The sequence below is a fragment of the Miniopterus schreibersii genome (genome assembly GCF_964146895.1).
Source record: "Miniopterus schreibersii genome assembly, chromosome: 13".
In the NCBI taxonomy this organism is placed as follows: Eukaryota; Metazoa; Chordata; class Mammalia; order Chiroptera; family Miniopteridae; genus Miniopterus; species Miniopterus schreibersii.
Window position 1 is genome coordinate 15,150,875 of NC_138113.1, and position 15,432 is coordinate 15,166,306.

The window sequence follows — 15,432 nt, forward strand, 5'->3', positions numbered from 1 at the left end:
CCTTTTCTTTCTTTCTTTTTCTTTTTTTTTTTTTTTTTTTGCCTTTTATTATGTCATTTCTCCCCTGCTTTTTCATATGTATTTTTTGAAAGAATGTTTCCCTGTGATTTTTTTTGGCTGAGTAGTGTATGAAAGGGAAATCGGTGCACCAAAAGTTAAGATAATTTTGGGATCTGAAACACGTTGGCCCAACGTCTACTTCACATAATAAAAAGTGAAATTGTATGAAATACTTATCTGTATACAGAAGAAAAGTCAATATTCAGATAAAAAACATTTATAACTAGAAATTTATCATTCGTATTTCGGAAGGGATTAGGGCCAAAGTGTTTCTATTTTTCATTGAACACAATCTCTGAATTTAATGTTCAGAAGACTGTACTTTTGGACAGTGTGTCCAGAGTTTTTTAAACTAAACAAATATAGCTTTGTATGCAAAAAAAAAAAAATCCTTGGCTAGATTGAAAAGAATTTAAGTTTTTTTTTGTCTTGGGGAATTTGGTTTTTCGTTTGCTTGTTTTCAGTTGCAGTTGCAAATGTTGAGAAGTGCTGTGGTTTCCTAACTTAAAATATGTGTTTACTATTAATAATAATTAGCAGCATTTTCTCATATATAATTTTTGTCCTTTAAAGCAAGGTCAGTTTTTTTAAAGATCAAGAGTATGATTAGGACGTATTCAAGTACAGTGGTCTATGAAGTCATTCATGTGGGTGCATCAGGTAGGCAGTTGGGTCAAGTTAGATCTAACACATGGGTGGGAAGTTCAGGCTGGAGATACAACTGGGGGTGCCAGCTGTAGGTGGCATTTGGAGCTATTAGAATGAATGAGGGCACTAAGAGACATAGTAAGAAAAGAGGGCCTGGGACTAGAGAGTGTGAAACTTCCAAATCTAGGGGTCAAGTAAAAGAGAAAGGCTGTGTGGGAGTCGCCGAAGGATTAAGAGGAAACCCAGGAGCATATAGGACCTTGGAACCAACCCATGGGCAGAGGGGCCAGCTAGGAAAGCAAATCCCTTGAGAAGCTACGTTGTCCGTGGAGGAAGCTTGCAGAGGTTTAGGGGGAGAATTCCTTGCTTGGACTGTTCCACATGGTAGATCATTCTCTTATCACGGAGGCCTGGGTTGGAGTGGCAGTGAGTGGCTGGAAGCACAGGGCCCAGCTTTGAGGCCAGTGCAGGAATCCTGGTGCGAGATGGTGAGGCCCCGACTAAGGATGAGAGGAGGGGGCAGATTGGAGACAGAACCAAGAGGTAAAATCAGGAGAGCGTGATGATTGGGTGCAGGGAGTCATCGAGGATATCTCATGTGTTTGGATAAGATGACTGGGATGATGCTTGTGATTTTAGGGTGGTTTTCATTAGGAGTTATGAATGGTGACTATACAGTGTCCACGTGATGTTAATTAAATCAAAGCAAATTTTGGTTTAGTTTCTCTAGAACTTCTAGCTGTTTTCAGAAACCAAATGGGAGGCTGTTCTCGGTGGTGGTTACGGAATAATTTAAGTAAATCATTTTTAAAGTAGTGAATTTCAAGGCTGGATTTAAAAAAAAAAAAGGACTCATTGGCCAGTGTTGTTTTCTAGAATTTGTGTTAGAAAGTTGGACTTGAAATAACTCTTACCTCTGTCATTTCTGTTGCTCATCTTAGGTTGCAAGCTTTCAAAGCATGCGTGTGACCGTGGAGGCCCCAGGTTCCCCCCTCTGCGCCAGGCAGCAGTGTGGCAGGGAGCCTCTGCGCAGGGACACCGTGCTGCATGGCTCTCCCCCATTTCCCAGAAGGAAGTTCTTTTCCGTAACACATAAGGCCCATATTCTTCAGCCTGGCCGATGCTGCCAGACCTCAGTGGCCTGTTTTTTAAAGGCTCTTTCCATATCCTATTGTATTGTCTGGACCAGCTCCAAATCCAGTTTTTAATTTCCTATTGGCTAAATTTTATTTTTTTCTCTAAGGCCTCTCGCTCATCTTCATTTAATCCTGGCTTCCCTCCTCTGCCGGGAGAGAGACCTTAATCTCTTGTGGGCCAGCAGCCATGCCATTTAAAAATTCCTTTGGGCAGCAGTTCAGCTGGTTTAACATTGTTCAATCCCACTTCTTGGCTGGGACTCCCTGTCTCCCGATCTGCTTCTGTTCCTTTCAGCAGAGGAGTGTGAGGGCTGTGTTCTTCCTGAAGCTGGCCCCCTGCCTCCCGTCAGTGTAAGCCCCTTTAATTAGGCTCTGTTTTCCTAAGGTTCTGGCACCAAATATTTAACCAATTCCAGTTGGTTAGGAGGCCTTGGGCTGAGAGAATCGGTCATTTCCTCTCTGTGAAGAGATCCAGAGAACAATGCTGGACGTGGTCCTGGGACCTCCTGCGGCTTCTACACTCTTGGTGCCCATTGGGCCTTTCTTCCCAGGTTCTCCTAGAAAAGTATCTTCAGGGCAACAATACCTCGGGTATTTAGATTTCAAGCGTGATGATGCTTGCTGACGAGGCCTTGTTTAAAGACGAGCTGGGGGTGCTTGGTTTAGACGGCCAGTCAGTGAGCGGCCGTCGAGGAGTGGGCTCTCTGACTCCCACCTTTGTAGTAGGCAAACTCCGGTGCGCCTGGTGGGCTCACAGTTTGGTTAGTTCTGTTCACGCTCTCAGACCGACCTCTTATGGCCATCACCATAGTGGGAGGCAAGACGTGGATGGAGCCACAAGCTCAGATTCCGAACATGGTTCCTGCCCTGGGCCCTGTTCGATGCCAGCTCCACCGCTGACTGGTTGCACAGCCTCGGGCAAGTCGCTTCCCCTCCCTAGGCCTGCCTCTGGCTCTCCAAATGAAGGGTTTCCAACCCAATGACCTTGAAAGTCCCCTCAAGCGGAGATGAACCCTATCATTCATGTCAAGATGCTTTCACGACAGGAAGGCTTTTTGTTCCGAGCCGCGCAGGAGCTGCGGCGGTTTTTCCGTGAGCGGCCCCTTTGCTAGCACCGGGCTCTGCCCCGTCCGCTCCCCGAGTTCCCTGCGGGCGCCCAGGAGGCTCGGCCGTGAGCCCCTTCCTCCCGCAGGTAGATGCGTCCGGCTCAGAATAAAGGGAAAAACCAACAAAGGTAGGACGTGTTAAAATACAAAAAAGAAGCAATTTTTTCTTAAAGAAAACAGACTGAGGAATGGATCTGAGAGAAGGAAACCAAATCATTTAACTGAAAATAAAAAGCCCCTGTCTCCCCATACACATACTCTTCTGTACATAACACAGAGAACCTAATGGAACTGTCGAGGCTTGGTTACGGATCCCATGGTTGAGGTCTTTGAACGCAGTTGTCTTTTTTAGTGAGTAACTAAGGTTTGCCTGACCCCAGCCCCATTTAGAAAATCATCCCTCCTCTTCATACTTTCACACTTTCTCATGGTTCATCTTATTACTTAAGCAAGAGGGCGATGCCAAGTGTCTGGCCTTAAATCTTTATTTGAGAATTAAGGGTGTATGGTTAGAGTTCTGCTTCCTGTGGAGAATCCCTGATAACAATCAGTAGGTTTTTTGAAACTTTCCATCCATTGAGAAAAGGTACTAAATAAAAAGCATATGGATCTCCCACGTAAGTCAGTGATTAAGACCCTCCGAGTGTGGGCCTGTCAGTCACTTACAACATCACTACTTTAAAAATGAGCTCCCGGTAGTTCTAGATGCCCGGGACTGTGCTTTATTTCTCTTTCTGACATTTATGTAATGTTATTATTGGAGAATTCACATCAGTGACCCGCTCTCCTTGGACTGTGCAATTCTTTGTTGAATTCATTTCCATTGACACAGTAATATTTATATCTGCCTTGCTCTGTAAAATATTAATAGCAAAGACTCGCACGATAAATCAGCAGTTCTTACAGCAGTGCACCTGACTCACTCGGGTTGCCAGCCAAGAGATAGCTGGATGGTCACTCCTCCATCACTCCTCTGGGCAGAATGAGTGGGGAAAATGCCACTCAGGGTTCTTCCAGGCGCCCGAGGAAATTGCCTTAGTAATGTAATAGACTCGCCTTCTTCATCAAGCGAAAAGAAAACTTGTGATATTTGTTTGGATCATTCAGATTTTAGTTTCATATTCAAAATTCAACTTCAGCAAAACACAGGATGGCTTTCACTGTCCATTTCTGAAGCTTGCACCTTGATAGGGCTTTTATTCTTATATAATCATAAATCTCCTTAACACTTAGCTTTATTTTTATAGAGCTAATCTAAGTTGTAGCAGTTCTTCTAAGTCTCTTTATAGACAGAACTGACAATGGAAAAATATCTCAGAGAGCTCACGTCAAAGAAAAATCTAATTGAAATAATGTTTTTTCATACAGATCATTAGTCAGAGAAGTGAAACAATGTTGTCTTCTTATTAAAGTGATTACCTCACCTCATTGTTGAAAACATGAAACTGCTGAGAGCTACAGCCCTTCATTTTTATAAAATATTAGTTGCTGAAGAGCTAGTCTCCAGCAGGCATTCCACGTTATTTTTTCCTATTCATTCAAATCCAAAATATTGCTCATCTAAACTCTGTTAATCACTGTTACAGTAAGTCTGAGACTGCAAGACGCCCAGTAATTCATAACCGTCTCAGCACTTGTTCACCTTCAGGTCAGTTATTCAGTTCCTGAGCTGGCGATCAAGAAAGCATCGTCTGCCGTAACGGCATGGAGTTAATAAAAAAGGAAAGAGGAGATTTTATTTCAAGGATCGGGTCTGAAAAGCCACCAGATTTCTAGCACTGCTTCTCCTTCGCCACCCACCATCCCATTTTAGTAGGGAAATAGGGTACTGGGGAGGTTCAGGGGAAGGTTCCCCACCCTGAAAAGTAGCCCTGAGAAGCATAGCAACAGCACAAAATGCTCTGGGAGCAGAGGAGGGGCCCTGAAATCTGCTCTTGGAGTAGCTACAGAAGGTGCCACGTAGGAAGTGCCCTCGGATGAAATCCTGAGAAGCCAGGAGGAGTTTCTGAGCAAAGTGGGGGGGGGGGGGATTTCTAGTGGAGGAAGGGATGTGCACCAAGTCAGTGAGAAATTAAAGACCATGGGGTTTTCGGGGAGCTGCAGCGTACCGGTGGGGACAGGCATGCATCGGGAAGGAGGCTGGCTGACAACGGTGGCACACTTGCCGCCAGGAGCCAGGTGATGAAGGGCGCTCTGGGCCCCGGTGGGGAGAGTGCTTGGTGTCCTCTTGCCCCGGAGAGATACTGAACATCTGAGCAGGAGAAAGTCCCTCACGGGGTGCAGTTGGGTGGAGAAAGGATTAGAGGGAGGGAGGCAAGACTGGAGGCAAGAACACCAGTTAGGAGCAGGAGAATCCGGAAAGTTAGATAAGTGGGTGCGACGGGAGGGCCGGGGAGGGGGCGCAGGAGGGGGTGACTGAGTCTCCTGGCCCAGGGGACTGGTTGGACTCTCTGACGAGGGACTGTGGGAGAAACGGAGGAGATGGGAGGTGGGAGTGATGGTAAGTTCATTTATTATGAACGTGTCCAGTAGGTATTAGATGAATGGCTCTGAAGAACGGAGGGCGACCCCTGAGGAAGGCCGGGGATCAGTGTGAAAGTGGCGATGGAAGCATTTCTGACTTTCTTTCCAGCCCTTAGCGCCTATGGTTCAGTGAGTAATGTCATCTCTTGACAGATGCCCGTTTCGGGACGTCTGAAATCAGCAGTGGCCCGTGTTGAGTGATCTGATGACACGTGCAGTTACTCCTCTCACGGTTGTGATCAGTAAATAAATTGTAATCCCAGCTTGATGCTGACATTGAGCATCTATCAGAACAAATTTCTGGAGTGTCCTCTTTGTGTTCGATGCTACACAGAGATTCCTTGTTTTTAGATGTGAAATAACTTCATGGAGTTTCCTGTCCCAGTTGGGGAGTGAGCTGTAGAGGGGCAGGGAAAGGAAGGCTGGGAGGTGAAGGTTTCTCACTAAGGTCAGGACGTGCAGGGTGGTAGGTTTTAGACTTGATAAGTTTGACGTTACAGCAGGAGATCAAATGGGTGTATGACTGAGAATGTGAGGGATCCTGGATGGAGAGGGAGAATTAGGATCCATTCCCAGGACTGTGGTCGCTGTAGTTGGGAGGGTGTGGAAAGGGTGGGGAGGGGACTACTGAGGCCTGAGTCCTGGCAGGCGCCACCTTCATTCAGGCTGTGACAGGTGAGGGCCAGCCATCGTGGTTACAGGTAGAATGAGAATAGTGGTCTGTCTGTCTGGTTATGAAAAGAAGGGGATGTTGACCAGACGTAAGAGGTCAGGGGTGATGGTGGCTGGCAGATGATCATGGGATTTAATGATGGGTCTGTCACTGGTGGTTTTTCTCAGAGGGGTTTTGAGAGAGAGTTAGGAAGTCGGTCATTAAGGAGCAGGAGGAATAGTAATAGTGACAATAATAGTAGCTGACATGTATTGGATGTTACATGCCAGGGAAGGTTCTAAAAGTAACATTTTTGTGTGTGTTGTTTTGTTTAATCATCACAGTAATTCTAGAAACACACCCATATTATTATTAATATTAGTATTGTTGCTATTATTTCCTTTTACTGATAAGATATATTAGGCAACAAAGGCGATGAATTGTAGACAGTTTTTTTGAGATGTTTTGCAGTGGTAGAAAGAATGGAAAAGCACAGTTGGTGATGTTATGGTTAAGCAGAAGCTTTTCCAAGAGCTTTTGTAACATTTTTGAAGGCAGTGAGGGGAGGAGCCTGGTGGGGAAGGGGAATAGTCGAAGATGCTGGAGAAGGCTGAGCAGGTTGGGCTCCAGGGAGAAGAGACGGGTGGGGCTGGGAGAAAGGGCCCAGCCTTGAAAGTCTTCTTTGAGTTGGGAAAATTAAGAAAACTCTGATGCAGTCACTCATATTTTGCAATTCCGAAAGTTGGACAGTCTCTGAACTTGATGGTGCCAGTGTTGGAATGTTAGGAAGGGAAGTGAGACAGTTGCCGAAAATCGTCACATGTTTCTTCTAGAAAACTTCTTGGACTCAGCTTTAAAAAAAAGTAAAACAAGAAAAGCTCAATTTTATAACATTAACTCTCCAAACCCAGTTCTGTCAAGTGCAGGTTAACTTGCCTTTTTCTTTATCATTTGTTTTCTTGTTTCATTATTTGAACATAAAAGCACTACTTCTTCAAATGTATTTGGGTACGGTAATTGCATTTTCTTTAATTATTTCTCCCCAAACCTGTATTTTGGGACTTTGAGGTCCAGAGGTGGACAGGACAGGGGGCCTGGCCAGTGGAGGTGTGCAGCAAACGGGGGGACCGGCATGGGAATGAAGGATCGGCTAGGAAAACGGGTAGCTAAGGTAAAGAACCGTTCAGAAAGGCCCTGCAACTGAGACATCGCTTTGATGAGAACATTTTTATTAATGGGGGAGGGGGCCAGGACCACTGTCTATCATCGGGTTTATAGAGACCAAAAGGAAATTGCCAGTTTGGCCGCTCGCTGGCTAGTCAGTTGCAGCAGCATTGACGTTGAGGACCTTGAGGGACTGTACTTGGTGACAGGAAATCTTTCCTCCTGAATAACTGGCACTGGCTGGATACACCGCTGAGCTCCTCAGATCCCCCCCCCCCGGGAATGCTGGTTAGGCTTGATCAAGGTCACCTGTGGAGCTGAGGAGCCGTGGCCCAGGCGGGCAGGTGCTTCTTTCGCCCCCGACTCTGCAAATAGAACGGTTGGTATTTCCCACAATCAAAACGGGGGGCGACGCCTTCCCACACCCCCCTGTAGAAATACACCGTGTTTTCCTTCGAAATAAAGAGTTAAAAACACAGACCGTGACCATGACAGCAGTTGTTTCCGTTTGAAAACATTTCCTGAGAAAAAGCGAATGTTTTCTCCCCAAACCCGGTGTGTTGTCTATTAAGACATGTTTATCAAAACATTTTATTTCAGTGTAAAATGTTTGTAGAGCTCATTCTGTGTAAACATGATCATCTCGTACTAACCCGGGCGTGCTGAGCTCCCGTCTCTGCGTTCCGACCTGGTGTTTGTCAGTCTGTGCTTTGTGTCTTTTGCAGATATTGACGAGTGTGTAAACAACACTGTCTGTGACAGTCACGGGTTCTGTGACAACACGGCTGGCTCCTTCCGTTGCCTCTGTTATCAGGGCTTCCAGGCCCCGCAGGATGGGCAAGGGTGTGTGGGTGAGTGTTTAGATTTTTCTTCCCCAGCACATTTCGTATCTCCGCATGGAAAAGAAATCAGAGTTGTCCGCCACAGGAGAGATTGCGAGCAAGGTAATTTGGACAGAATTTCCTCATGATGTGATTTTGTCACACAGTTTTGGGATGTGCAGAAATGTCCTGTGGCTTCTGAACTGGTGAGGGACGTTAAGAAATGGCAAGTGTAACTTTGAATCTAAACGGAAAGTAAGGAGAACGTCTGTGGAAACTCTTAGCTGAGCGTGCAGAGCTGCCCAGTCCCTCCGCCCAGGAGAGAGAGGCTGGTGGGGGTGGGGCTGTCTGTCCTCACGGGGCACCTCCTTGGGCGGTGCCTTCAAGGAAAGGTGTTGGCAGGAGTCTCCGTTTCCAGGAACGACACCCGCAAAGTGATGCTTTGAGTTGTGCACCTGCATCTCTTCACTCCTCCGATTGACGGAGTGGAGGACTCTTGACTCATCAGGTGTCCCAGGCAGGATTCGGTCCAGCACGTGCTCGCATAGAAGAGGAGACTTTGCATTTCATTTTCTCACCAGCTGTGATTTGTTTAAATCAAATTCACCGTGAAACACATTTGCGGTTTAGAGCAATTAATGGGAAAGAGAAGAAAGTTATTAAATTCAGAACTCCACAGATAGCCAGGCTCTTTCTTTATTCTTAATTAAGAAAAAGCTCTGTTCGTTCCGTGGCAGGTGGCACGTGCTCAAAGAGGGGCCATGACTTCTTCGTTTGGAAATTTGCAATTAAAGTATTAATTCATGTCCCATCCAGATCAAACTGGGAAAACAAAACCTAAGTATTTTGAAGTTTAAGGATAAAATCACTTGACTAGTCACCACTTTTAAGCTAACACTATCATAATCGCTACTTCCAGTTACTGCTTTCGTCTCCACTGCACTAAAATACAGCGATAAGTCATCTCTCTGACCTTCACTAAATATTCTGACCAAATAGGTCATGCGATCTGACCTTCTCAGCCCCACCACGTCTCTCCTTTCCTTTTAAGTTCCAGCGACATAACACTGCTTGTGTTTGCTTGTGTGACTGCGCTGTCACTTGGCTGTCGCTCCCTCTGTTGAGAATGTCCTTCCACCCCCCTTCCCAGAGCCGGGACTCACCCCTCTCATTGCTGAAGCTGGAGGTTAGAGGTCGCCTCCTCCCACAGACCGTCCTGTTCCATCTCTCACTCTCCCACTGAGCTCTGACCTCAGAGCTGACGCCCTCTCTTTGGAGTCATTTAATCACGTGTGCAGCCTGCAGCCGCCTTCTCCAAGGCAACAAGCTCCGTGTGGTTGAGAACTTTCTGTCCCCCTGGCTGGGCCTAATGTTCGGCCTGCCGCAGGTGCTCAGTAAATATAGTTTTACTGTTGCTTATTGAGATATGAGATGTCGGACCTCAGACTCCACACAGCTCTCACACCCCTGGTCAGTGGCCACGTCTAAGCAGCCAGGTGAGCTCACTGAACCCATCAATGTTTCACTGTGGCACACGAATCGCTACCCTCAGTAAAGGAATCGTTTTATCATTTTAGTGAACTCGGCAGGTGTCCTTTTGTCTGTTCATTCACTCCTTCAAAGGTATTAACTGAGCACCTGTTATGTGCATTTCGCCACACCAGCGTTCCATAGGATTTAAGGGATAAGTCAGCCTTGACACCAACCTTTGGCCACGCTGTTTCCTCTGCTAGGACCCTGATCACCTCCCCCACCTCCACCCTTTCTTATTACCACCTACTCATCCTTCAGATAGAGCTCAGTCCCATCATTTCCCTAGCCCACCCCTGCACTTAGGGCCCACTGTCTTGTGCTTTCATAGCTCTCTGTGCTTTTTGTTCTTAGCACCCATCACAGCTTATGTGATTTATCTGATTAACTTCCCTGACTTGACTGTAAACTTCATGAAGGCAGGAGTTGGGCTGCCTGACTCATGATTTTTCCCCAGTGCCTGGCCCCTAAAACTAGAAAATGTTTTTTGATTGAGTGAATGCAGCCTGATGCGGAAGATTTCAGTAGCCCTGTCGCTAATACCAGTATGAAAGTAGAAAGTTCCATTTGACATTTACCTAAAATTGATAAATGTGAACTGGCAGCTTTCTGAGGTCAAGTTTTTCTGGTCTAAATTATGACTGTCTAGGTCGATTAAATATACCAAGTCTTTACTTTATGTTACAATATCTTTTGACAAGGGAAACTCAGCTCATTGGGTTTTTATCTATTTCTATACAAAGTGAAATGGAAAACTGAGTAATTATTCAAATAAGTCAAGATACATAAACTTTTTGTTCAATTAACTGATTATAGCAGGTGAAATGTTTTCTGAGTGATTTGGGTAATTGCTCAGATTTTTAACTTTGTATAAACGGCCTCAGAATATGCTCAGAATATGCTCAGGAAAGCTGAGGTGGTACATGGTGTCTGTGTAACATGCATGAGCATTTTGGGTGTCAGTCAGGTGCTCTGCCGAGCAGGGCCCTCAATAAAATCTCTTAGGAGGAGTAAAGGTAAGAGGTAGTCTTGGGCAAGGTTAGATGTAAAATTAGCCTTTCTTGAGGGCTGTGCACTTGCATGATGTTGACTAAAACATACGCATCAGTCGATGCCTCGACTATCTTTTAATTATGTTTATTTAAGTACAGAAGAAAAACACTTAGCAAAATAGAAATGACACTGTGGAACACCCGCAGAATTTTCAAAGGCGAGGTGAACTCAGTGAGAAGTTACTGAACCAGCTTGTTGTATGTGAATGATTAATGTGACCCAGTGCATATGTACAGGGCCTTTACACAGGTGGTTAAATTATGACGTTTCCGCTGCTAGAAAACTATTTTCAGACATTTAAGTGGATTTAAAACCATTTAAAAAAAAAAAAGAATCTAAAGAAGTGTATGGTTTCTGAAGTGCCAGTGATGGTAATTTTCCTCAGATGAAGGACTGAGGGTGAGAGTGTTGGGTCATGTAAGACCTCATTAGGTCAAAAAGTTAGGGAAGAGAAAACTGAAGAGTGAAAGGGTGCCTGGGTGCTTGTGATGCAGCTCTCGGGTGTTCCTCAAAGCGGAAACTGGGATTTGGGAGCTTGGCTTTGCATTTTCACGGTCCTTGCGTACAAACCGAATCATGCAGCCCCCCACCAGGAGCGCGGGGTCTGCCTGCCCGCTGGGGTCACTTCATTTTCAGCAAACACTACCGGCCGCGGCACAGCGGGTAAAACGAAGATTTAAAGCGAGGCACCCGTCTGACTCGGCCTGTGCTCCCTTTTGCAGATGTGAACGAATGTGAGCTGCTCAGTGGCGTGTGTGGCGAAGCCTTTTGTGAGAACGTGGAAGGCTCCTTCCTGTGCGTGTGCGCAGACGAAAACCAGGAGTACAGCCCCATGACCGGGCAGTGCCGCTCGCGGGCCTCCGGAGGTGAGTCCGCTGCTGCTGCCAGGGGCCGAGGGAGGCTCCGCTCGGGGGTCTGTGCGTACCCAGGTTTGGCCAAACCCTCCGGGAGTGAGGTAAGAAGGAACCAGATGTCCTGGCACAGAACCTTCTGTGCTCTTCCTGCACCTGCCTTATCAGTGGAATTAGGAGGTAAGTGAGGACTCTTTTGGGCTAGGTGGCCTCTCATGTGCTTTCCAACCCAGAGGTGCCATGAGTCGGTGCAGGATCCAAAGGAATGAGAACATTTACTGGGAATTGCTTAAAACTCTGAGAGCCATCGCTCAGGGTTTCACATGCGTCACCTCATTGAGTTGCATAATCCTGTTTCTTGGCCCTTGGGGACGTGTGTCTTGCCGCGTCTCTAAATTAGGAGCAACATATCAGCCTCTCAGGATCTACAAAGACTTCCACTTGGAATTCTTAAGGTGTTTTTTTCCAGAACTTGGCCTAGAGAGTGGCTGTGTTTGCATTCGTTTAAAATTTGATTTAGGCTATGTCATCAATGGCACGAATTGAAACGGAGAAACGATGCTTTTCCAGATAAATTAATCAACTTCCAGATCGTCCTTGTAGTTCGGGCCATGTCGCTATAGCTTGGTTGTGTTTTAAGAAAAACAAAAAGACTGAATTTCCTTAGAGAGCCAGATAAAATGACACACAGACCATTTTGCCTTCTCGTTCCATCTCAGTTGATTTCATCCATGGTTCCAGGAAAGCTGACACTATTCCACAAAGGGGTACACGTGTTCGGTGTGAAATAATTATCTTTGCAAGGTACAGGGGAGGAAAATATAAAAATGCATGTTTTCATCACACATGTTTCACTTCTCAAGGACTAACTATAGAAAGGTGAGGAGTGCAGATCTCAGTGAACAGACGGACACGCAGACATGGCAAAGGGAGGGGCCGGAGCGTTTCTGGAGGGAGGCGACTGTAGCTCGAGAGCTGCAGAGAAAGCAGTCACTTCGCATCTGAGTCACACCTGTAACAGCCAAAACAAACACACAGGAAATCCAAGCCCTGCGGCCAGAAACGGGATGGGTTAAGAAACTGTCCTTTTCTTGTTTATCTTAGGTTTTATAGAGTAACACCTCACCCATAGTATTATTTTGGCTGAAATAATTCACATGTCATGATGTTGAATAGTCATTAAATGAACTGCATGAGGATTAGGTCGACGTGACGAATGCACGTGATACAACGCGAAGTGAAAAAATAAGAGATTTCAGTGATCGCAGCCCACGGAGGGAGGAAAGGAGAGAACACATAAAGTGGTTATTGGAATTAATGAAAATTTTCGTTTTTCCTTTTATTTTCCAAACTTATTATAATACTTTAAATTGGAATGACCAGGGTCCTGGTCTGCTAACTACTTTCCAGCTGTGTGAGCTTAGACATATCATTCAACATCTGTGAGTTTTGGTTTTTTTCACATATAAATAGGAAAACTATATTTACCTCGCAGCGTTTTACGAATTTTAAAAAAAAATCATTTACGTAAAATCCCTTTGTCAATGGCAAAGTACTATATAAAGTAATAAAATAGAAAGCTGTAACCCAAACACTTAAGGGATGTGCATGTCTCGTCTTCTGACGAGCTCTTCTGGAGTGGTGGACCATTTACTGCACATATTTTCATCCTCAGATGTTTTAGAAGTGGTTCGTTTGGTTCGTATAGCTTCAATTTGGGTATATGTCTGCGATCCTAAAGCCTGCCCTTTTTTTAGAGATTTAACAATGCTTTAATGGGACCGTGAGACCATTGGAACCGTTTTTGATGACCTGGACTGGCTCACTGACAACTGCTTCTTAAAACTTCACTTTTTTTTTTTTTTTTAACAAAAAGTGACTCTTTTGGTAAAAGCCTTTTTCCTGTTTTCTTGTAACCAAATCCCTTTGCCTTTTTCCTCCCTGAATCTCCTTTCTCTCTGATTGACTGATCCCCTTTCTGGAAAGTTCTTCCGGTCAGAGCTCACTAAGTACTCTCCTGCTTTTTCGAAGAACATTATTTTGAATATCGAGCTTCATAAGGCTTGGCCGCCAGTGAATACATAGTTTCCTCCTCTTGCTACGTGCAATTCTTTTATTTCTGGGTTTCTTGCATCTTTTCCCAGAGTTCTCTGGCTTCTGCTAAGTGCTCTCCCTACCCAGTTGTTTCATTGGTTTATATCCATATAATCTGACAACACAGTAACTGGTGACTCTTACTAATGTCTATAGTTCCCTGCAGCTCTGACTTCTGCCACACCTCAGTTGGTATAGTTCTTGGAAAACTTGGATTATAGGGAGTCTGAAGTGTCCTGAGACACAGGTCAGCTCTAAACTCTAGCGGGAACCTTCTCCCTGACTTCAGAGGCAATAATTGATTAGTTGTCAGGAAAAGGTGATTAAAGCTGGAAATCATAAAAAGGATAATACATCTTTTAAATATTTAAAATTTAACTTAAAGCACATAAATGGACATTCATTCACCACTCCTTGAGGGAGGGCCAAGGTCTTTCTTTGAGTAGAAGTTCACTGTCGAGACCTTTGCCTGGCTTGTCTTGCATAAACCATATGTATTATGCATTATCTATGCTGCCAACATTAAAGGGATTGAGAATTTGAAGCCTTTTCAGAAGTTAATGAGTGAAAAATTCTTCTAGATTGGTACAGTTTTTGTCAATTTTTTTTGGCAGTTGTTCTATCCACACCTGTTTGATAGCATTCTTTTTATTGAATAAACTGTAGTTCTAAAGCTTTAACTTGTTCTAGAAACAGCTCTTCTACTCACATTGGTGTTTTATTGGTTTATATGCTATTGAATTATGGAATTACAATAATCAATACACTGGCACAGAAGGTTTGAGAATAAACATGGCTGAGTCTTGGTCAACACAGTGTTCAACATGTAAGATCAGAAGTATGTGAGCAGCTGACTCGTGAGCCTTCTACCTGCTGTGAGCATTAGTCTGGATCTTTTTCAGAAGGCCAGAGATCATCAGTTAATCCAAGTTGGTTAAATAGAGGCTGGTTGAAAGAGTTTGTATTCTACTCTAGCCAAACAGTCTGCTGTTACATAGAACAAAACATTTTGTACCAGGTTTAAGTTCTTAGTAAAGATTCAAAGTAAATTTATTATATACATGATAGACTAACAGGTCTCATCCTTCATGAAAAGTGGTTAGGAAAGGAAAGATATATTTGCAGGTTAGGCTATAACATTTTGACTCAGCTGTAAAGTTTCCCAGGACGATGGATAGTCCTACGATGAGCAGTAACAATAATTTCAAGTGGTTTCATACTGAGGACAGAACTGGGCGTAAGGGGTGAGTGTCAGGAAGGCAGGTTTCAGATCAGGATGCAGAAGAACTTTCCAGTAACTAGACAGTTAGCCAGTACCTGTCCATTAAATCGTGGATATTTCCCAAGGGCAGCGATTTTCAACCAGTGAGCCGCAATAATTTATAAAACATGCCATACCTGACTGTTTAGTCGGGGGCACTGACCTCTTTCCCTGTAGATTGTCAAATTAAAAATGACAACAGCCAACACAACAATAGCTGTCCAGTGTGAATGGATAAAAATTATACCTATTTTTTGTCAGATCAGCAAAAAATATATTTTTGGGTGTGCCACAGGATTTTAGTAATTAGCTTAAGTGTGCCATGAGATGAAAAAGGTTGGCAATCACTGCCTTAGAGGCATCCAAGGACAGGTGGGACACCCACTGGCTGAAGGACACCCACTTCCTGCAGGACATTGTTCCAGATGACCTTTAAGGTGCTTTTGAACTTTAATGTCCTGGGATTTTTATTTCTAAACTACTTCTTGGCTCTCGACTAATTTTTTTTTTTAGATCTGGTCTAATGTTTTTCA

At 44.6% G+C, this 15,432-nt stretch overlaps 1 protein-coding gene across 16 annotated transcripts in view; it reads left to right on the forward strand.

The window, feature by feature from the left end:
* Nucleotides 1-15,432, forward strand: part of LTBP1 (latent transforming growth factor beta binding protein 1) — a 313,392-nt gene that overhangs the window by 262,328 nt on the left and 35,632 nt on the right. For 9 of the 16 annotated variants that reach the window (XM_081157290.1, XM_081157276.1, XM_081157284.1 and 6 more), the window contains 2 exons: nucleotides 8,015-8,140; nucleotides 11,416-11,559. In XM_081157290.1, the coding sequence (XP_081013416.1) occupies nucleotides 8,015-8,140; nucleotides 11,416-11,559 (270 nt within the window). The remainder of the gene's footprint in view (nucleotides 1-8,014; nucleotides 8,141-11,415; nucleotides 11,560-15,432) is intronic. The other 7 variants (XM_081157285.1, XM_081157286.1, XM_081157279.1 and 4 more) reach the window with 1 other exon arrangement.